The sequence below is a fragment of the Anoplolepis gracilipes genome, chromosome 11 (assembly GCF_047496725.1).
Source record: "Anoplolepis gracilipes chromosome 11, ASM4749672v1, whole genome shotgun sequence".
NCBI lineage: Eukaryota > Metazoa > Arthropoda > Insecta > Hymenoptera > Formicidae > Anoplolepis > Anoplolepis gracilipes.
The window spans coordinates 7786791-7809654 of NC_132980.1; the positions used below are offsets into that span (position 1 = coordinate 7786791).

General features: G+C 38.3%; 1 protein-coding gene and 1 long non-coding RNA gene across 5 annotated transcripts in view; one reads left to right on the forward strand and one right to left on the reverse strand.

Moving 5' to 3' along the window:
• The window catches only part of LOC140671410 (uncharacterized), a 296391-nt gene that overhangs the window by 136460 nt on the left and 137067 nt on the right, over positions 1–22864 (forward strand). For both annotated transcript variants that reach the window (XM_072902679.1, XM_072902680.1), the window contains exon 4: positions 1649–1829. In XM_072902679.1, the coding sequence (XP_072758780.1) occupies positions 1649–1829 (181 nt within the window). The remainder of the gene's footprint in view (positions 1–1648; positions 1830–22864) is intronic.
• The window catches only part of LOC140671411 (uncharacterized), a 349127-nt gene that overhangs the window by 83337 nt on the left and 242926 nt on the right, over positions 1–22864 (reverse strand). The window lies entirely within an intron of this gene.

The window sequence follows — 22864 nt, forward strand, 5'->3', positions numbered from 1 at the left end:
GAGACAATTGAAAGGTACATTTATTATCTATGCATGTATTGTATATGATAAAAACCTATGTATAAAATTTTCCCATGATATTATATATTATTATATTAATTATGTAATTAGTATATTAATTATGTAATTTATATTTGTGTAATTAATAGAAAAAAGAAGAGATGGAAGAAAAAAGTAAAAGGGATATTAACATTAAATAAAGAAAAAGAAAGAAGGTTGCTTTTTTAAAGCCAACCGTAAATATTAAAATTAAATATTTAACAATCAATTAGCATTGCGGAAAAAAACTTTAACGTTTAGCTTTAACATACACAATATAACCATACAACACAATATAAACATAAACAAAATAAATAGCGCGCGCTTAAACTGTTCTAGTTTTAATAAAATTTATATGATTGCTCTTTTTATAATTAATTTATTTATTTTACACATATGATAATTATTATATAATACATCTTTAAGAATTTCTTAGAAAGTACATGCGCAAACATATATCCAACAAAAATACACACGTATATATAATTGATAATTTCATATTCATAAATAATATCGTATATATTATACTATTTGAAATCAGAAGTACCGCTACCGTGAAATCGTCTCGCTTTCGATGTTGGTCATCCAATTGGTTCGCAAACTATGAGAATTGATTCCTTCGCGTGATTGACTATTAATTCCGTCGGTCATTAGACGATCGGAGGTGTGTCACAGAGAAATTAGACGGTGCAAGGTATACAAGCAGACAGACTGAGGCCGGTCGAATCTCTCGTGGGAACTGGTCATGATTAGTCTACGTCACTACCGACGCTAGTTATGCTAATTGCGCTTAAGCACTTTGGCCTGCTATCAGCATCGACTATTGAAACTGCCGCTGAGTAAGTCACGTACTAAGACTAGACCTTTGTCCGTTGATTTCGCCTGTCGATATCGTGCGTAGCTTTCGGAAAAATTACAGTGCTACATTAACTCGACGATCTCAGATATGACAATCGACGATGGCTGCGTGGGTGAAATTATACTCACGCAGCTTCTAAGTCTCAAATCGAATCCCACAGCTGGGCAAAATAATATCCGCAAAATTGCCATGTTGCAACGATGCATTATACTAATATTCATTTACGCCAACACTTTGAAATACGTATGAATTAACTTGGAGCGATTTAATATAAAATCTTGTTCAGATTACTTTTCGTACCTATCCTCAATATCTGAGAGTTAGAGAAGACGGGAACACCTACGCGAACGAATCATTCACTCTCTAAAGCACACAATCATCTTAAAATACACATTTTATATTAGACATAATAATTTGTAAGAAAATTGAATAAGGTCTTTGTGATTTTATATTTCAAATTGTCGCAAAATCTTTTTACGTTATTCAAGCAACAAGTATCATTTATTGAACAAAATATTATTCTTTATTATCATAACTTATATTTGTATGAAAGTGTTGAATTGTGAAACGCAGTTGAGTAGGACAAATACTTAAGCAAACATTTATCCACATTTTCAGAGCAACAAATTTTCTCCTTTTGTTTTGACAATTTTTTTTACAAATATTTAAAACTGGATAGATTATAGGCGTTTATTTTTTCTCTGTGTACTGACCAGCACATTCTCTTTTTTTTTTTTTTTTTTGTTGCAGGCGGCGGGACCGCCGGTGCAGCTGGAACCAGTGGACCTGTCCGTGAAAACTCCGGTGGTGTTGCAGGTGCCGCGGTACAGTCCGGCAGCGATAATTAACGCCGCCGCAAGAAGAGTGCCGTCACCTTCGACGACGCCCACGCCACCGCCGCTACCGCCGCCGCCGCTCTGCGCATCTACCGGTGAGTACTAGACTCCATTACTACGAAAATTTATGTTAGCTTTCCTTACCGTGTACACACGTGTGCATACGCTTGGAATTTAAATCGAATCTTGCGACAGTGATACGATCACGATATATTGCCCCTAGGGGTACAGAAAGAATGTATTTGCACTTGTTCACCGACTTGCAGTCGCCTGGTAAAACGAACTCTCGTTCATGACTATGTCATGATTGCGGTTTCCGTAATGTATGCCAGCGATACAGTCGCTTTTAAAATATATATTTTTTTTTTTTTTTTTTTTCGAGAAATTTGAAATCGAGATACCTTATGATTAATTTTATGAAAATTTCCGCGTATGCGTGTGTAGAAAAACTTTGATTTGTAGTGAATCGAGTAATTTCTTATTTTTCTGATTAAAATTTATGAGGCCAATTTTTAATTTCTTTTAATTAATGTCTACTCGATTAATTTATAAACTCGAGGATGTACATCTACCGGTATTTGAGAGACGCGTTTAAAATTCCACGGATTTTACAAGGCAGCGGAATTCTATATTATGAACTGCACATATACGAAACTACTTATCGGGCTGTCACTTTGATTGACTGTATATACGTACGTATGTACATTTAACAATTTTAAGTCATATTTATACAATGACTTTTAATAATCATTCAATCTGAATCGTTCAAAACGAATGTTGTGAATTATATTCAATCCTCTTATTAAACATGAATCGTACAGTAATACAATTAATTTCGTAAATATTTCATTTGACATTTTCAAACCATTTGTTTCTTATTTAAAACTAATTATTTACAAATGTAATCTATTTATGCACTGCAACGAGGATGATGATTTTTAAAAATATCAAAACTAGACTGAGATTCGTTTTTCTCGCGTTTTAAAACTATCGGCAAAAAACGAACCGTGTAATTTAGCTTTTACGCAGTCGCGTACAGGTGCGGCGCACCAGCACACAGGTGTAGATGCAGCACGCGCAGAAAACACTACGGCACGAAGCTGTGGCCTCGACTCTCGCTTATGGATAAACCATAGAGAGATCCCCGGCGATTGCGTTGCTTTATGGGTTAATTATGTTGGATTTTTTCTGCATACCGCGCGCAGACGAGCCCGTTGATTGACTATTCTATGGAAAATCCATCCGCGTAATAGGCAACTCATATGTCGCGTATCTGTGTGCATATATTTAAAGAGTGACCTATCGTTAAATTTCCTCGTCGTTTCTACTACGCGAGGTGGTACTCACGAATACCGGTGAATAAATTACGAATTTGTCCCGAGTATTCAATTAATTGCCGAATGCAAGTTTCCTTCTCTTTCAATATTAGATTCTAATTTAATAGAAATTAAAATTATTATTATTATTAAAATTATTTGAACGAATTTATTTTATTTTGCAACCATTTTTTATATCAGTTTTGTTCTATATAATTATCACTTGAAATTTAATTGGCATAATAGATATTTGACATTAAGAATTAAAATTCGAAGGAAGATTTTTTTTTTTTTTTTTTTTTTTTTGTTCAATTATTCTTAATGACTTAAAATTCTACAAAGTATTTGAAAAAAAGTGAGATATAGTTATAAAATAGCTTGTATGTGTAGAAAATGGGAAAGACAACTGACCGTGAATTTTTTCGGGGAATCACCTTGATTTACACGCCGTAATTACGCGAAATAATAATCCGAGAAGCGCGTAGACAGATGTTCGATTTGCCTTGAGGTTTCAAGGTCGATGCGTTCATCGTCGATTCGCCAGCGATTAAAGAAGCACGACAGAGAGAAATCTGGTCTCGTTGGCGGCTGCGAGAGCCGCCGCGGGCGGAGTTGCAGCGCGAGCAGAGTATGTTGAGAGAGAGAGAGAGAGAGAGAGAGAGAGAGAGAGAGAGAGAGAGAAAAAGAAGAAAAAAGCCCGTTGAAATCATCTTAAAACGCCGTAATCGTTTCGATAAAGAGAGGCGAACCGCAAAAAGTCGCTTTAGCGCGCGCGTTTTAGCGTGTCGGGCTAACTATGTCGGATGACGACGTGAGCTCGATAGTTTAAACCGCAAAATCGTTCGCGCAGTTAGTTATACGCGCCACGCCTATTTTTTATCGCGCTTAAAAAGAAAGGGTGGAGGGGAAAAAAGAAATAAGACGGAGAAAAGAGGCAGAGTCGAGACGGGAAAGAAACGCGGCGCCGCGACTAGCACGAGCGCGTTCGGGGGACTAGCAACGTTCACTTCCATTTCTGGATTAATGATCACGCACACCTGCGCAAAGCAGAATCCGAATACGATTGGGGTCGCAACCCGTAGTCCTCGCCTGCGGGCCCCGTCGTCGTGATCGTTGGTCGTAAGTATAATCCGGTAGCGGATTTATTTTTATCGCGCCTTTACGCACTTGACTCTCTCTTTCTATCCCTCGTTTGCTCGCTTGTCGTGATCAGTTCTTTTGTGCGAGCGAATCTCTCCACGTGAAATTGTCCTCTTGGATTTCGTGATTTACGCCGTTGGAAAGCGGTCGATCGTTTTATCAGCGCGTTAATCCTTTCGCGCCTAATGTGGGTTTACTTATTGTAAAGAAAATAAATCTCTGACAGAAACATTTTATAAAGCGTGCGTAGGTTCGCGACATTGCGTAAACATGATTGCTAACTTATTAAAAAAATAACGATCGTTCATATATGGGGATATCTCGATATTTTCTCGGACATTAATAATGAGCGCAGGAAAGGAGATTGTGCAGTCAGCGTTCCCAGCGATGCGATGTGGCATGCTAATCTATGGAATATTTTCGTTCAAGACACACACTTCCTTTTTGCCAGCTTTTCCAACAAGCAAAAAATTGCATATTAATGACACGTTCTGTTATAAATTTTACATGCTATAGAATCGCAGAGAGGTCGGTGTCACCTTTTTATATGAAAAGAAAAAAAAAAAAAAACTCGATATAAGCGATAGATTTGATATGTAACACTTCACGTCATCGTACGCGCATAAAAAGTCACGTCACGTCGGGTTAAAGACCTTTGTCCGGCCGGGGTCCGGAACTCACTTTACCTCGTCATGCGTAAAAACGGCGGCGCGGCGTCGCGCTCGTGGCGATGTATCCGCGGCACGTGACATTCCCCGTCGAGACGGAAACTGCGACCGCTCGGGTAATGTCGTTCGGCGAGACGCGGTCGGGAGTAGTCGGTGGTGGATGTTATACATCCTACGGTCCCCGACATCGACATTCTATTGTTTTGCATCAAAAACTCCGCTGATCGCCCGCGGCGATATATAACGCAAAACGGATATTAAAGATCCGCCGAGATGTATGCCCGGCCTTTTCCTTGACTCTCGCGTCCGCGATCGTAACTCGCTCTTCGGCCATGGCTATCGGAAAATTCCGATCGTGCGTGGACGCCATATACGCACCGCAGACACGAGTCTCGGTCGCATATGACGTCGCCGTCGCCGGTGCTAAGCTCCGATCGTGTCCGACACCGCATTTCGCGTTCCAGTCTGATGTAATAAAATCGTCGCAAAATAGATGAGATTAAGGATATCTCGTCGAGCAAGTAGAATTATTGAAATCTGTCAGAGCCGAGAAAATGTATTTGTTTAATATGAATTAATATACTTGTCTATCGCCTAATTATTTCTTTTATCAAGTCTCTCATAATTTATGAATACTCGCGTGAAAAGTGCCTTTAGAGAGAGTTCTACTTAATAAAATAATTTATTTGTAAAATCAATACTCTCTCTCTCTCTCTCTCTCTCTCTCTCTCTCTCTCTCTCTCTCTCTCTCTCTCTTTCTTTCTTTTAGTATATTTCCATTTATGTTAGCGTGTTGTTGTTGTGTATTGGTATAATTAAAAAGCTATCAAGTGACATATTCGCGCGCGCATAAACCGTTAAAGCTAAATAAAAGATATTTTGAAACAGTCACACAATCGACGGGGGTCGAGTTTTACAACGTTTTAATTGCTTTTAACGCAAAATTGTCAAAACACCAAATTGCGCCGACAACGACGGAGGTCTTTATTCATTCGCGGCAGTGAATAATTGGACAGTCCGTGGGCGAATGAGCCTGAAATTAAGTCGTGTGGCGCGGTCCTTTGCGCGAATTAACAGATGGACGTTAATTCCAGTCGTTAAAAAGTGTCGGAATCTCGCGGAGAAAGTCAGCCGCGCGCATATCTCCTCGGAGCTTTTCGTATAATTCACATCCGGGTGAGCAACGGCAAATGCATCGCGCAACTATCACCGTTTCTTTCCCGGTTTTAAACGGAGGAGAGAAAGATGACGGATAGCGGGCCGTCCCGTTGGGAGTCGGCTTAAGCCGACGCTCCCAGAGTTTGATTGTCTTTGATTAATTACTCATGCTGTTTCTCGGTCGGCGGAAGCCGACGGGTAGCAATTTAGATAATGCGTAACCGTATTAAAACCGGCCCGACGTAATCTTTTGGGTTTTCAAGGCGAAAAAACGTTTAAGCATTCGATAGCACGAAGATTGTAAAAAATCATTTCGTTTTCAGTGATATAAATTGTCATTGTTGCCATCATTATGATAATCTATCCGTTGTGTAAAGATATCTAGGGTTGATTTGTATTGCAACTTTTTTATTTAACATTGATGACAATAGATCGACAAGATTTCCGTCCTTATATGTATATTAATTTGCCGGCTGCACGTGTGAAAATGTGAAAATCAATAATTTGTATAATGCGTTCTAAACGAAATTTTTGATGCAAAACGAACAATTTGATTTAAGATTGCGACGTGATTATCTCTTGATCACAATCTGCTTGATATTTGCCGAGAGATGGTTCGTAAGGGATCATTGAAGTAGTTCCTCGATAAATACTATAATTAACGACACATTGAGATTAAGCGTTATTCGATTACGCGGATTAAGTGTCTATCTATTGAATGACGGCATCGTTAAACGCCCACGTGGGAACGACACCCGCTTATTCGGATAATAATAATGCAGTCTTTCGCGAATGATTAGAGGATAAACGAGAAGACATATTACGGGCAGGCAAGCGGCGTTCATGTCGGCACGAAGAGAACGACAGAGACACAGTATATACACAGACGTTATCGTAATAAATTATTCTTATCAGAAACCGGGTGCAAGCTAGAGGCGTGTTTCGCTGTCCGAGATAAATCCTAGTTGAATGATAAAACGATCGAGCCGCTATTACAGCGAATGGGAACAGACGTATCGTGTCGCTAGGTGTCATGGATAATTCATGGCGTACGAACATTATGGTCCAGCGTGTCACATTACTTAGAAATGATAACGTTTCATAAAAATTGTAACAAGTTTGATAATATCATTAAAAACTTATCAAAAATATCGTGACAATAATTTATTTTCTTTAAAGTTGCACGAGTAACGATTTTCCTAATATCTAATAGACATAAATAAAAATTACAATATCTCCTTTTATGTATAGTTAACTTATAAGTCATATATAAATACTACACATTATTTTTATTATTTATTCATTATATTAAATTATATAAAGATTTGTTTTTAGACAGCAATACATACGTAAATATTATTATACTTTAGGTCGGTAATCATTTGCGATCCGAAGCAGGTGCGCGGTTTAGCTATCGACGACGATCGAGATAAATCCCCCGCTGAATGGTGAAACGATGATCGAGAATGGTGGTCGGACTAGTAGTAAGACCGGTAGCGATAGGCGGTGGTCATATCGCGCTCGAAGCATTGGGCGATAGGATCTTAGATGTTCTCGCTCTTGTGCGCGTTCCGTATGAATACTTGCACGCACAGATACTACTGAATAGTTGTACATGGACATGTGCGTATTACGCACATACGTCTTTCGTGTGTTCATAAGGAAACGTACTTTATTCCCTTAATTCTCTCCGTTTAAATTAATATCAGATGCGATATGTTTCGTAGTCGATAATATTTTGCATGAGGTTGACATTCGAAATATTGTTTTTATTTTTTAGCATTAAATTTTATTCTAATTTTTTATAATAATTATTTAGTAGTAAATTAATACTATATCGATTAGAAAGAAAAGCGAGCATTTTTCACATACATTATCAATTTTTCAGGAAGAACTATTTTATGAAACTTTTATTAGTCTGCCATGACCTAAAAATAACAAGTACCAGCGCATGTTTAATTTTCGCTTTGTCGCCGACGACAGAAGCGTAACAGTAATTAAATTAATTACTCTCGCGTCACTTGCCTTTTATTAGTCAGTCAATTTCAATTAATATTCGTTAGAGAAACCGAAACAATGCTAGCGCCGCTTTGTCAGCCCCGCCTATTATATGTAATCGATCTTGGCGAGGGGTAGAGACGCGAGAATTGACGGGAAAGTTTGTAAGAGTCCCAGCGAAATGGTGTAACGACTGATCGAACGATGGCAGAGAAGAGTTTCTCGGTTCGACTTTGAGAGGGACTCTGGCACGAGGGAAATCTTTAAACCCGTTTACGCTTTTATGTAACGCCGACGTTACGTTGCGCCATCTCCTCCTTTTCGTCACGGTGTAAACCATCTCTTGGTACCGTTGTTCAGTCCTGTCCGAAGTCCTTCTGTTGATTCTTTTTGAGCATTTAAACTCACCGAATTGTATAAAGCATCTAGAAACGCGTCTAATTGAGGGAAAAAATAGTCTTAAGCGACTTTGTAAAAATTTATGCTTTAGCTTACAATTGTTACGAGTGACATCAAAGAATAATTTTTCTGAAAAATATTTATTAATTAGTAAGAACTATCAAATTACAAATTAGTGACAACTGTGATAAGATTAATACAAAACTAAATATTTCTTTCAGAAAAATGTAATATATTGAATAATTTAGCAAACTTTTAAAATTATAGATAGGAGAGAAAATATAAGATGTAAAATACATTTTTTAACGCCTCTTTTTTTTATACTTTAGGAGTCTCCAAAGTTGTTATTAGTTACTACATCGTTACAATTAAGTATTTATTTAATTATTTACGATAAACGCGATATTTTTATATTAATTAAACAAACCTCAAAATCAGATTCGACTGTATTAATTAAATGTTTGCTAAAAATACGAACCTCCAAATTACTCGAATTGATGTGCAATAAGAGATTTCGCGTCGTTAATAAAGAATCACAAATTTACCTAACAATCAATGTCAAAGACTCTTCGATTCAATATGTAAATATACAGCCGAGAATGCTCTTATCGCAAAACGTAATGACATCACTGCATATTTGGATACTTTGAAATCTGTAGAGCGATATCGATCCTGCATTACATTGTAATTACTTAAAAGACGAAGACGAGAGAGTTTTAACTTTTTACACACTTTTTTCTGTGTTCTTAGAGAGAGATACCGGTCGAACAAATTTTATAGTAATTTACAGCGTGTGTAGAGAAATTAATAGTACTATCTGTGAAGCGCAAACGCGTTTTTTTTTTCCGTGGCATTAATTCGCCGAGAGCGACGCATCAAGTAAAAGATTATCGGCAATGGCGGTATACTTTCGAAAAAATTATAGACGGTCGAATTTCGGTTGAATTGGGCCGCCGGATAGAGAGCTTAATACGGCTGATGGGATAATGCTGCCCGCGAAGTGTCAGTATCCTTGACGTGCCCCCGGATCTAGAAAGTCTCATCATGGTTGATTAGCAAAATTGAAACGTGCTCATTGCTGTTGCGCATCGTCTACACCTGCGATACAAAAGCGAGAAATAACGTAATTATAAACGTGAATTTTTTTAATAAAAAGTCTCCGTATTCGATTTTTGATTTCAAACAATTTAAATATTTATAAATATGTTATTCAATTATTAAGTTCCTGCAATGTTTATTAGTGATGCGAAAAATATTGTATTAATAGACTCTTTGAAAATAACATTTTCTATTATCTGATCTACATTTTTGTGTCCACGTTCTCTATCAATTTAGCATTGCAAATTGCCACTTAATTAATTGCCACATTATTTCCGAATTATTTATGCTGCAATTTTTTTTTTCTTTTGTTTTGATTGCCACATTTAATGCGTCGTTTATTTACACGACTTCTTATTGGCGACTTGTATGTCTATCATTTGAATATTTAAAAAATGAAATGATTTGAATATTTAATCGCTGAAAACTACGTAAACGTCCGTAGTAGGTTCAAGTCGATCTACGATCGATCGGAGGAGATTGTGCGCCGTCCATCCTTTTGATGCGGAACGATTCATCGCTTCTTTTACTCGTTGCTGCGTACAATAACGCGACGCGGTTGCCTTGACATTATGTCTTCTCTTCGGCACGAGTATATTCTACTCACTCTGTTAGAGGAGCAATTGCCAAGCTGACATTTCATGGATCGAAGCCGATCGTTTCACATCGTTGAGCCTTCCAGACCGAATCAGGTGTAAGTCGCTTTATCGTGTTCTATTATCTTCGCGATGCGCCGATCGCGTTCTCGCGATAGGAATATTTTCATAATTTCGCGAAACCGACTGTAATCTGTGTGCACAAAGAGGACAAAGAATCTTTGAACATCGAGCTTTCAGTTAATAGATTCGTGGCGCGATAAACGGCTCGAAGCGACGGCTAATCTGCCGATTAATATCGACATGTATCGACTCGCACATCACATCGGAGAAAAATTGTGACTAATCGAGGTCAGGCTGCAATAAATATTCACCATATCCGTAACTGTGCGTTTGTATAATTAACACGGCCATTAAGCACATAATTTCACGCGGTCCGACGAATGAGAAAAATAGCGTAATGGGCTTCTGCGAGTAATAAATTTTTGTATCCGTAAGCGATCGTATAATTAACGCTGTAATTAGCCAAGCGCAGAACGCCAAGTTGAGAAACGTCGTAACGAATTGACTTCTGTTGGTGATAAATTTCGGCCGTAGCACAGTTGCTTGCGTCATCGCATTATTAACGCCGTAATCTCGTACGTCGACACCGCTTGTTGTTTTAAGGCGCCCTGATGTGCGCGAGAAAAAAAAAAAAAAGGCGTAACGGAGAGTAAACTTTTAATAAATTTTCGGGATTGCTTTACGACGGAATTAACACCGTAATTGAATCCTTGATCTCGCGTCGTTAAGAGATATTCATTACCTGAAGACGCACACAATAGATCGTACGCGTAATCAAATTCACGATACATACATCGGTCAGCGTGTAATTACGTAATCAGGACTATATAATCAATTCATAATCCCGTTCCTTTGAAAAATCGCGAAACTCCCAGACGAAAGGCTATAAATTATGAATTTCGCAATTCTACGACTTTATACGTCAACGGAGGAGTCAGCTCGGCCCATTAATCATAGCAATGCGGCACAAGATATCATGGGATTAGTCGGTAAAAGGAGGCCATATCAATTTTTTTTTTTTTTCGAACGATGTGATTATTTATAGCGTTCCTATAATAACGAATAAATTTCCTTTTTTTTTAGCAAATTACAATTTTCTTCCGGTATTTAAGAATTTTTATTTTAAAAAATGACACACGTACTACGTATATATATGTATATTATTAAAAATTTAAAATACAGACGTTCATTGATATCACTACAAATGTTTTCCGGCATTGGAAACCGGTAACAAATATAATTGCCAAGTTATCGGGTCACGAATTAAATTCAACTTTAATTAGACTGTATGTGGGGAATGATTTTGTGTTTCCCGTCGATCCCGTTCCCTCAGAATTCTTTCCTAGTGCGCGCCGGCTGGCGAATGATCGATACCCGCCGTCACGCACGCACGTTAGCGGCAATTAAGCGCGTATACTAATCGGCCGCGTTATGGTATGTACGCCTCGTCTAAGTGGGGTGCTCTTCTCCGACATGGCGGGGGCGTGAGAAGTGCCTTCGCCCTGTGACCCCTGCGGCCTCCGGGGTACTCCGGTACTACTACTTCGTAGAGGTACTCAGCGCATCGTGCGCTTCGCCACGATAGAGCGAGTGCGACGGAGACGGCGAGAGCGAAGCCTCGGACTTCTCCTCGTATAGTCCGAGTTAGGAGCGAACGGCCTTCTCTCTCCCATCTGTCGGGATATATATACTCTATGTACGGCCCGTTCGAATTTTGACACGTTCGACGTTTCGCTCGATCTTCGACCCCGCGCTCTCGAATCCATGTAGTCCGATAGCGCGGCTTGTGGGAACGAGAGCCTTTTCTTCCTCGTTTTTGCGTCTCTGTTTCACTTACATCGCACGTATATGCGTGTCCAAATGTATCGCGAAATATGAATAATTATTATTTTTATTAATCTCGTGACAAGTGTATCTCAACATTATATAAGTATTATTCTCTTTCTTAATATTGTATTGTTCTTTAAGCATTGAATATGACGTCTTAATGATATAAAAAAATAATAATCTGGACAAGACGATTTAGATGATGATATTTAAAAATGATCAAGTTAACTTTTCTCGTGCTTAATAATTCTTGACGTTTATCCTTGACCGCGAGGTACGACAACATTGGCGAAGAGCGATTTCGTTTTCCAGCGGATCGTACGACTCGTCCTAGTAACTTGTGATCCATCCCGTGTGTTTTACAGTCAATTAACCTTCCGAGTCCTTTTCGCGAACCGCGAAAGCCACGAGTTTCCGGACGAATATCAGACTCTTCGACTTCCCCCGTGCTTTCCTCCTCTTCTTCCACGGTCGTTCCGTCGTACCCTCTCGCATCCCATCCGTCTCTCCCGGTCGACCGCGGACTTTCCGGACTTTCAGGCTCGACCTCGGGGCCCCGCGAGATGCGGTAGGAGAGTTAACCTTTCAGGAATGACTATTTCATGGCCACTTCCTGGGTTCAATGCTCCCGCGATTTCTATGCAGGTAGGGTGAGCCGTACACTCATACACACGTACACTTGCGCTCACACGGAAAGGACACGCGCGCACCACGCGAGAGAAGCGTAAACCTACACACATACGGATGCTGTATCCCGACGAGGAGAATCGTTCCTTGTACTCGGAGTCTTATGTTCTGCGTGTACGCCGTATAGCGCGGTGACGGCGGTGGTAGGAGAGGAGGCCGGGGACGGGGAACTTACAGGACCCAAGGGATCTAACGCATTCGAGTAGAGAGTCTGTGTGTGTGTGTGTGTGTGTGTGTGTGTGTGTGTGTGTGTGTGTGTGTGTGTGTGTGTGTGTGTGTGTGTGTGTGTGTGTGTGTGTGTGTGTGTGTGTGTGTGTGTGTGTGTGTGTGTGTGTGTGTGTGTGTGTGTGTGTGTGTGTGTGTGTGTGTGTGTGTGCTTGCATAATATTAGACCTTATGCAACCTGCCCTTCCCACACTTATCACTGTTTCTTTCTCTTCCCGCCTTCCTTCTTCTTTCTCTTCGTCTTTCATCTATTCCATCTTCTTCTTCGCTTTTTCGTCTCTCTTGCTCCAGAGAGAAGTGGAAAAGGCTCTCTTCTCTTCGTTGTCGATCCCCACCCTCGATCAGATGCCCGCGAACGGTGCTTCGCGGTGCCCTTGGCGGCGTGCGGGCCCCAGGGTAGGGTGACTCTAGTCCGTTTCGTAGACAAGGAGATGGGAGGAAGAGTAGAATACGCGCGAGAAATGGAGGAAGCAGGCGCCCGATTGTCAGAGGGGCAGGAGGGAGAGGATCCTCTCGTGGGACCGCGTCTCGTGGGGTGGTTGGGCGAGTGGGTGGGTGGGGGGTTGCTGCTCGTGGAGGGCCCCTCTCGGGTAAGTCAGCGGGGGTCAGAACGGAGATGCTCCGCGATCGTGTCGGGCGGGGCTGCCCGCTCACGACTTGAACTATCACACGCCCCCACTAGCACCAGCATCCACCTTCCTTGCCTGCTCGGCCTCGGACCGTTTTCTCGTCTGGACGATACGTCCCGGCTGTCTACCTCCTCCGTTGCCAGCGCTTAATCCGATAAATAATGCTGTCGGCTCAAGGTTGCGCGTCACCGCGATATTACTGACGATTCCACCGGAGTCTCCGTGGATTTTCGTGACGTTTTTAAGACTGTACTTATAGATTTGGGTCCGGCCAGACTTTTGCTCGTCACGTAAGATTATTGACAGGTAAGAGTAATATCTCGATTGACGTACGGTAAAAAATGCAATGCGTAATATTTAGAAAAAAATGTGCTCTGTGTCTGTAAAAAATAATACAAGTAATCGAATCTGATTTTAGTACAGAAGTTATATATAAAGCAATGATCATGATATTTAATTTTTAATAACATTTTTTTAATTTACCGAAAAATTATTTTAAAGGAACGAGTTATTTTTCTTTTTACTCTTTGTTGCTTTTTGTTATCATATCATTAGTATTAGATGTTTTCATTATTATACAAACAAAAAAAATATTTTTTAGAAAAATACTTAAAGTATTTGTGTAAGATTACATATTCTAAAATATGTTATACTTTTATTAATAATACATTTGATTCACAATTTTTATTTGAAAAAGCGTAAAATAGGTACTGATTTTCTATAATAAAAAAAAGAACTAGATTTATTACAAAATACTAAACATTAAGTTTCTAAATAATTTTGTTTTATTTATGTGATCACTATATATATAATACTTTATTGCCGTGATTACTATATTTTCCGATCTGATGAAGTCATAGATTTCTCTACGATAGATACTGTATACATCTTGTGATGCTGACTCATTTGATTAAATTTCTATGTGCCGCATATTAATTTATCATTCAAATCATTTATCGTGTTATAAGCTAACGCTCCGTTGCACAAATTAACAACCTCGGTTAGCCATTAAATTTGGAACTCGTATAGAAACCGCCGTCATCGTAAAGTACATGCACAGAATTGCCGCGTAATAAAGTTTACGCCCTTTCTCTATTTTACACTCGACGATTCAGAATGACGTCCGTTAGCCGATTAACCGCTAACGGTCGTCATTCTAGTCCAGGTCGTTGTCGCGTTTAAGATCTCGTTGAATCGCGAGCAGTTCGTGGGTGTGACTAAAGTACATCCATTAAACCGGCGTGTAATAAAATTGCGTGTAAGAAACGTACGTCGATTCCGAACGGCAAGCGCTTGCGAATCGAAACACGTTTGCATTACGACGAGATGATGTATTTTACGTCACATTTAGGAAAAAAATACGGGAAGCTACAGTTTATACATAGTGTATCATAAATTGGCTATTGAAATAAACATATTATTTGACTGCTTTATGGGTATTTATTTCGTGCGATGTGGTGGCGTTTTGTATATTGGTATATTTGCTCCTATATTATATACGTAAAGTGTGGAAAGTTATCCGATTTAGATAAGATGCCCGACGACAGATATAGTAAATTTATGCTGTGATGAATAAAAGAACGATATTTTTTTATAAGATATTCGTGATATCCATGTACGATATAGTGTGCGTCTAATTTAATATGCACGGCGGCAGAAGTTATTTACGTCTAATACTTTAAAATTAATTACCATAATTGTTTAAGAGTAGGAACCGGACGAGACACTTTTTAAAAAAATTTGTTTAAATTATAATAAAAATAGATTTACTAACTTTGTACAATTCAACTCTACTTCAATAGAATTTGCAGCATTCTCGCAGCCAGATAAAAAGAAATATAAATACGTTGATCTTCTTTTATGACAGGTACATGAATATTAGTTTAATCACAAAATTATGGTAAATGCGATAGAGAAATAGATATTTTAGCGGCTTGTTCTTTTTTCGTCTCGCAATCATGTCAAGAAATATTCGTTGCACATGTCGATTTCGACATTTTTTTCGATTATTTTTTTTTTCAATTTGAAAATCATCTCGGCACCCTTGCGGCACCGACTTGAGTTCCCGTGCCCTCGAAGGCAACGGCGCCTGACCTACTGGCGGTAGCCAGGCACCGCAACCGATTGCAACAGCTCGCAAGTGGGATAACTGCCGCTCGGGGGATCGCTGAAACAAACTCAAAGTCGATGATCTATCTAGTCCTGCAACCGCGCTCGCGATCCGAACGCGGGACGTTAGGACTATCTTGGTTCTATCGACCTCTTCCACTTTGGTATCATTATGGATCTTCGACCTGAACTCGTGTAGGAATGCTTGCTTTTCTTCACCACGCGGAGCCGAGAGAGAGAGACAGAGACCCCCATCTCTCGTCCAACCCTCGCCCCCTCGAGCGTAACGATGCACCTGAGTGTCTGTGCACCTGTACGCTCGTCAATTCTCTTCGATCTCGAACGATTTCTTGGGGTCGGGGGCACTTCATCTGCAATTCCATCATGCGAACAGTGTTTGGAATACTCCGTTTTGCTATAACGCGAGAATAACGGTTGTCGATTACTTCAATATCCATAAATTACGATTCGAAAGTTGATTTATAAAACATGAAAATATGAAGTGGAGAAAAAGAAGTTTTTATATACTACTACTTTGTAGTAAAGATTCAGTCAAGCATCTGTAACTTTATTCGTGCATACTCAACACATTCCAGCAGAATAAATATTCAAGAGAAGAAAGAACGTAGCTTAACTATTCGTCTTTCTTAGTAACGTAAGATATAAATTAGGATAAATTAGCAAAGCGAAACGAAAAGATTAATTATACATTTTAACACTGACGGAAAAGTAATTATATAAAAATTTATTACGTTGTTTTGATATGTGGATTTATCGAAAATATTCATACAATATATTTAAATAAAATTTTAAAGAAGAGTAAATTAAAACCGCGCATCACTGATTCATTAAATTATATTTAATTTTATAACATGAAATTAATATTTCATGAATATGTTGGAATTTCACGGATTTCAATATAGAAATTTTCAAAGAGATATAGGCAACATTTATATAAATCTATTATATATATTGCACATGGAGCATATTCCGTCAGCGTCAGATAGTATGCAAATATCAAACACAGATTTAATTCAAATTCAGCATAACGGGTATCGCGTTAACAAAGAATACAGTCAATTTTGCTTTTGCTTTTGCAATTATTTTTGGAACCAGCCGTTTCTCCGGCGACAAATAAACGATTTTTCAACTGCTCAGTGTTTCGATCGCAGGGAGAACGAGAAACTGTGAAAAAAAGAGGGAAATAGAAAGAGAATATCCCGGAGAGAGAGCGAAAGGCAAAGGGAGGCCCGATTCGCAGCGTGGCCGTCACTAATAGATTTATGTAATTTTGTATTTATAGCTCGACCGATGTTATCAACATAAATCTCAATCAGCCGGGCCGATTCGCGGAGCTTTTGATCGACTCCGCCGTCGGGATCGGCCGCGCGCACCTTTAACGACTTGTCAGAATCTATATTTATCGTGCTTAGAGCCTATGATTGGCGCCGCCGCCAAGTTAACAAAACCGACTGACCGCGCGGCTTCGGTCATTAACGTAAATCAGCGACACAACGTTTGCGAAACGCAATGCGCGAATCGACTATCGGGGCGCGGTTTTTTGATTCGCGAATCATTATGTTCGTCTGCGGTTATGCCCTTAATTAAGCTATGCGCTGTGTGTGACGGAGAATTTTAAGTTATTAACGTTGCGGCCAGGAAGATCTCGCTTGCTAATAAAATTCTTCGAGATGTAATTTTCAAATTGCTTCGAGGAAACATGATAATTGACAGAAATTAAATTTTCTAATAGCCTAGAAAAAAATTTTGTAAAAGTAATATAATTTTTACGTCATATCGATCTAAACGTGTTTACAATTCAATCGTTAAATTATATAAGAAGAGAAAAGTCAATTTAACAGGCATAAAGTTTATTTACTTTCTAATAGAAAAATAGGATAAAATCTGCAAATATATCTCAAGAGTCTCTCGAAACTTTTGTTTGTCGTTTATTAGCGATTTAATTAGCATTTAACTTATTTCTTATGAATTTTTGGCTCTCGATATATTGTATGTATAGGTAAATATACATATATAATACAAAAAGCTTTCTACTCCGCGATCGTAACGTGACACACCATTAGACTTATTTCGTGCAATCATCATTACCCTTATACGTCTGTTGTTCTAACCCTCCTAGCGTAAGCACTATGTTTTGCGCGATACGGTCTAGGGAAGAAGACGTCCTTCTTGCGGAGCTGGCTATTATATATTCGATCGATTGGTGATGTAATCGCTTCGAAATGCGACGTTTACTTGTAGCGTGCATTCGCGACCGTCGGGGATCGATCGTTGCAAATGTCTCTCTAAGTGCATACATAGTCAGCGTTCAGAGGATAGTATTTCTGCTCGACGGTGCACATAGGGTGTTCAAGAAGGAGTATGAGTTCTGTATTCTCTTTAAGAATATTTTATTGCAGTAATTACACGTAAAGTAGTAATGCAGTGGGTAATGCATCGGGAAATTGAAGATGCTTGAATATAATTTTGCATAAATCTAACGAATTTCTTCTCGAGAATATTTTGCGAACGATTTTATCACAACTCAGAGTCCTTTATTCGATGTTTATCTAACCGAGCGCCTCGAACAGTTAGATGGTCCCTCTCTGGTCATACGAGAGTAGAAGCATCTTTTCCTTTTGCGTTTGTGCACGTTAAAAGGGTTAACGATGCAATACGAAAGTGGTATACCTGGCTCGTCGTAGTGGAAGGGGGGAAGAGGGTGTGAGTGAATGGAATACACGAATATATACGTGATGCATGATTTACGACATCCTTCTGTATTGACCGTCTCGTTTCTCTCCGCTAGGGACTGACGAGGGGGGCGGGAGGGAGAATCTGACCCCGGGCGGGCTCGCTGGTTTGCATATCCGCCACTGCACAACCCGGTGGCGGTTATACATCATGTATCCGCGGCGGGACGCGGCGATGCAAGTGCAACGATGCACCCACACGGTGTCGTATCAATGACACGCGCGGTGTCGTACGTGTGTGGAAGAGGGTGGAGGAGGGTCACGTTATATATCCGCGGCCGATTCTCGCTGTCCTTCTCCTTTCTCTTCTCCGTCTTAGCAACATCGAAGATTCCTGCGGAAGAGATTCACGATTCGACGAAGGAAAGTGAATTTGCATCCCTGGAATCTGCGATGTGAACAGCGGCAACCCCTTACAATCGCGTACTGCAAACCTTTTTCTTTTAGTCTTTCTCTGCTCAGATTCATTCATCCGATATTTTTGCCGCGGCGAACACGAATTTCACGTGACTTGCCATACGAACCAATATTAAAATATGTGTCAGTCGAATTGTATGCATAATCGAGAAATTAGAGAGGATAACATTTTTACAAATCTTTCGATTGAGAATTTTTATTGATTAATAATTCATGATTCATATTCTTCATTAAACATAATAATGTCTATATTCAAAGTAAGTCTATGTTCTCGTGTGAACTCAGAACTTTCTTTCATTTCTTTATTAGCAATCTAATATGCAACCAATGTCAATATTATCTTAATTTTTTCATATTAATTCAAATATGAAAAAATTAAGGCTTCTTAAAGTTGAAATTATTTTTTACTTCATATTATTAATTTCTTGATTATACTTAATTATCGTAACGTGCATTTATAATTATTCATTACTAAACGTGTACTATAATTATGAGAAGGAAACTCGACAAGTATAAACGGATAACAATATAGGATGTATGTGGAATTGCATTTTTATTTATGCCGTCACGAAATTCGTTGACGACACGATTCTCACGACGGAAAGTTTAAAGGCGCGTCACGTTACCTCGACTTTATTTCCGAGAATTTTCTCTATGTGGTCTCGCGACCCATATTTATCGTGAACATTAGCATTATTCAGACACGGAGTACTTGGCGGTGAGTTCGATATCCTACGATCTTACGCCGCTAAACCGGCGTCTCTTCAAGCGGATTGATCTTGTGCGCATCGTCGCGCGTGCCCGGGTCGATGCGCATTCGAAGTTAATGCATGTCGAATAGGGTGATATGAGGTTGTTGATGCGATCCTCTGTGTAAGGCGTATTTGCTGCCGGCCTCACAAATGAAGCAGAACCTTGGACAGCCGTATATTATTTCTTCAGAGATCTTATCTCTATCAATGAGACGCAACTTTGTTCTTGGAAAAGCCGACTTTCCGCCATTTGCGTAAAATTCAATGAGGCCACACGTACAAAAGACGTTTTTCTCCATGCGATAATATTACAAAATTAACTCTGTTTCTGAATTTATTAAATATATATTGAACATGTCCAATTTTGCCATTTATTCTGAAATTTTTTTTAATAATTAAAGGATCGTAATTACTTTTTGTAATTAAATTTAATTATATTTATTGTATTACATATATATATATATCGCGTTTTCGAAATTTTAGTAAGCGAATAAAATTGAGGTTTTTATTCGACAAATATGTCATTCAGTTTGACAATTATTGAAATTTAATTTAACGATACAAAAAAATAACAATAACTACTTTTATTTATATAATAGTTATATTTTGAATTTTAACATTTTCACATAAAAAAGCGGTCCATTATGGACACGAGGTGGTCGCTTGCAAAGTGTCCTAAAGCGAAACGCTTGTATTCAAGTGAGAATCGCGCGAAGTCTCTTGCGTTAACGTCTCGTACGTTATCGGCGCCGATCGCAGATACGGTGCCTTCTTCGCTGTTCGAGAAGGTCACAGGACTAATAGACCACCTCCTTCGTGCGCGATCGCCTTACACTATGGGCCTCTTAGCGCCTCTCTCGCGACCATCTACATACGTGACCACGATCCCAAGTTTCCCATAGATACATAGTCTCTCGCACCTCGGTGCAAGATCGCAGACCTCTTGTTACCGCTGTATCCTTCCTGCTTCCGGCTTATCTCCTTTCAGTTCACAACGGTTAATACCCGTGCAGATTCTTAAATAAGTGATATACACAATATTACAAATAATACAATTGAATTGTAAAGCGATATACAGCCATTGTCAAAATTATTAGGCACCATTAAATTTTTCCTATCTCTTATTTTGTAAATACTAAAAAGATTAAAAAATTTTTTAAAAACTATCGATAGCACTTTAAAGCTGAAATTTCAAGCTTTAAAATGTTTTTTTTAATTTTTCGTTCGCGATAATTTTTCACCCAGTATCGACAACATGTCTGAAAAATACAGATTTAGTTTTAAAATTATGTGTCTCGACCAAAAAAAATTGTAGGAAAGTTTAAAAAAAAGCATTTTGTAGGCAAAATGTTGACTTTATGGAACTTGACTTACATTTTTCGAGAGAAATTTTTTTACCGAGTTGCAGAGTGTCAAAAATACAATAAAATTTTAAGAAACAAAACAATGTTCTTTTTTAAAGCACCAAGGAAAATACAAAAATTTTTTAATGTACTGATAACGCATTAAAGTTGCTATCGGTAATTTAAAAAATTTTTATATTTTCCTTGTTCTGTGCTTTAAAAAAGAACATTGTTTTGTTTCTTAAAATTTTATTTGGATGTAGAGATTTTATTGTATTTTTGACACTCTGCAACTCGGTACAAAAATTTTTCTCGAAAAATTAAGTAAGTTGCATAAACTACAACATTTTGCCTAGAAAATGCTTTTTTTTAAACTTTCCTACAATTTTTTTGGTCGAGATACATAATTTTGAAACTAAATCTATATTTTTCAGACATGTTGTCGATACTGGGCGAAAAATTAAAAAAACATTTTAAAGCTTGAAATTTCAGCTTTAAAGTGCTATCGATAGTTTTTAAACATTTTTTAATCTTTTTAGTATTTACAAAATAAGAAATACGGAAAATTTAAGGGTGCCTAATAATTTTGTCAATGGCTGTATATTTTAATATTTTTGTTTATTAAACTTTGCGTGAAAACAACATTAATTAAAAAAAAAAAAAATAAAGAAAAGTGTAAGTCAGAGTTTTATTAAATTCTGTATTTCATCTAATCTCATTTTAATGAGCAAAGTTGTACGTAGGATGTGCGTTAAGAATCGTCAGCATTGATCGGTCGTGTACGGAAAAACGTTCAATGAAGAGCGCGCGTTTCATCCGCGTTACGACACGCTGCGTCATACTTCTCGACGTTAAAAGGGTTAATCGTTTCCTGTTCCGACTATAGCGCAGCTGTGGTACTATACACGAGAGAGAGAGAGACACAGTCTGGTTGTATCAATAGTATCTGCGTCAATAGAAAATCGGAATAATAATGCGCGAATAATCTTTAGCGAGAGCATAGCAAATCGGGTCGGATAAATACTATTACGTGATCTTTGGAATTATCGCGGCGGTGGAATAAATTTACGGGATTATCAACGTTTCTCCTGAATCTGAATTATATATGTTTCACACACACACATTAACATGCAAAACAAATAGTCGGAAGTACAAATAATATACAATTTACATATGTAGATAATCTGACATGTACAAATTTTATTTATGTTGTTTTTGTTTGGATATAATTTCTAACAAAAAAAAAAAAAAAAAACATCGTTTATATATAACATAAATATTAATCATTAAAAATATCAATTGATAATAAAATTTTTTATGGTAGTTGATGTCTCTTTTATGCAACGGAAGATTGATTTGAGATTACAGAAATTGACCATCAGCTATAAGATTATATCATAAGCAATTGCCGTGTTGTGTGAGAAGGAGTGAGTAAGAGGGAAACTTCGTTCTCTGAAGTGCTCGAATTAACGTGGAAGCACCCAGTGTGATTATGCCTTATTACATCGAGATATTTTGTATAATCTATAAGTTTGCTATCGAGGTAACACTTTCCCTGCCGTAGTTATTGAGCAATCGACAATAAAGAATCAATCGGTCAAATCATCAGAACGTCATGTCATTAGAATCAATTGCATAATGGATTATCGTTAGATGCATTACGCAATTAAATTTTAACTCACTTTTTTTTTTACAAACAATCAATCATGTATATTTTCGTATATATTGTAAATTTTTTTATCTATTGGCAACTTTTAAAATATATTGTATATTATTCTACCGTCATATTCACGCTTTGTAATACGAAGTGTAACGTATTTCGTTGATGGAGAAATAGAGAATTTGAATCGCTCGACATTCTGCACTGATTGCATAGTTAGAGATCATAAGTGAACAAGCTTACGAGGGTCGGGAATACGAAATTTTTTGCATACGTTTTTTCGAACGATTAC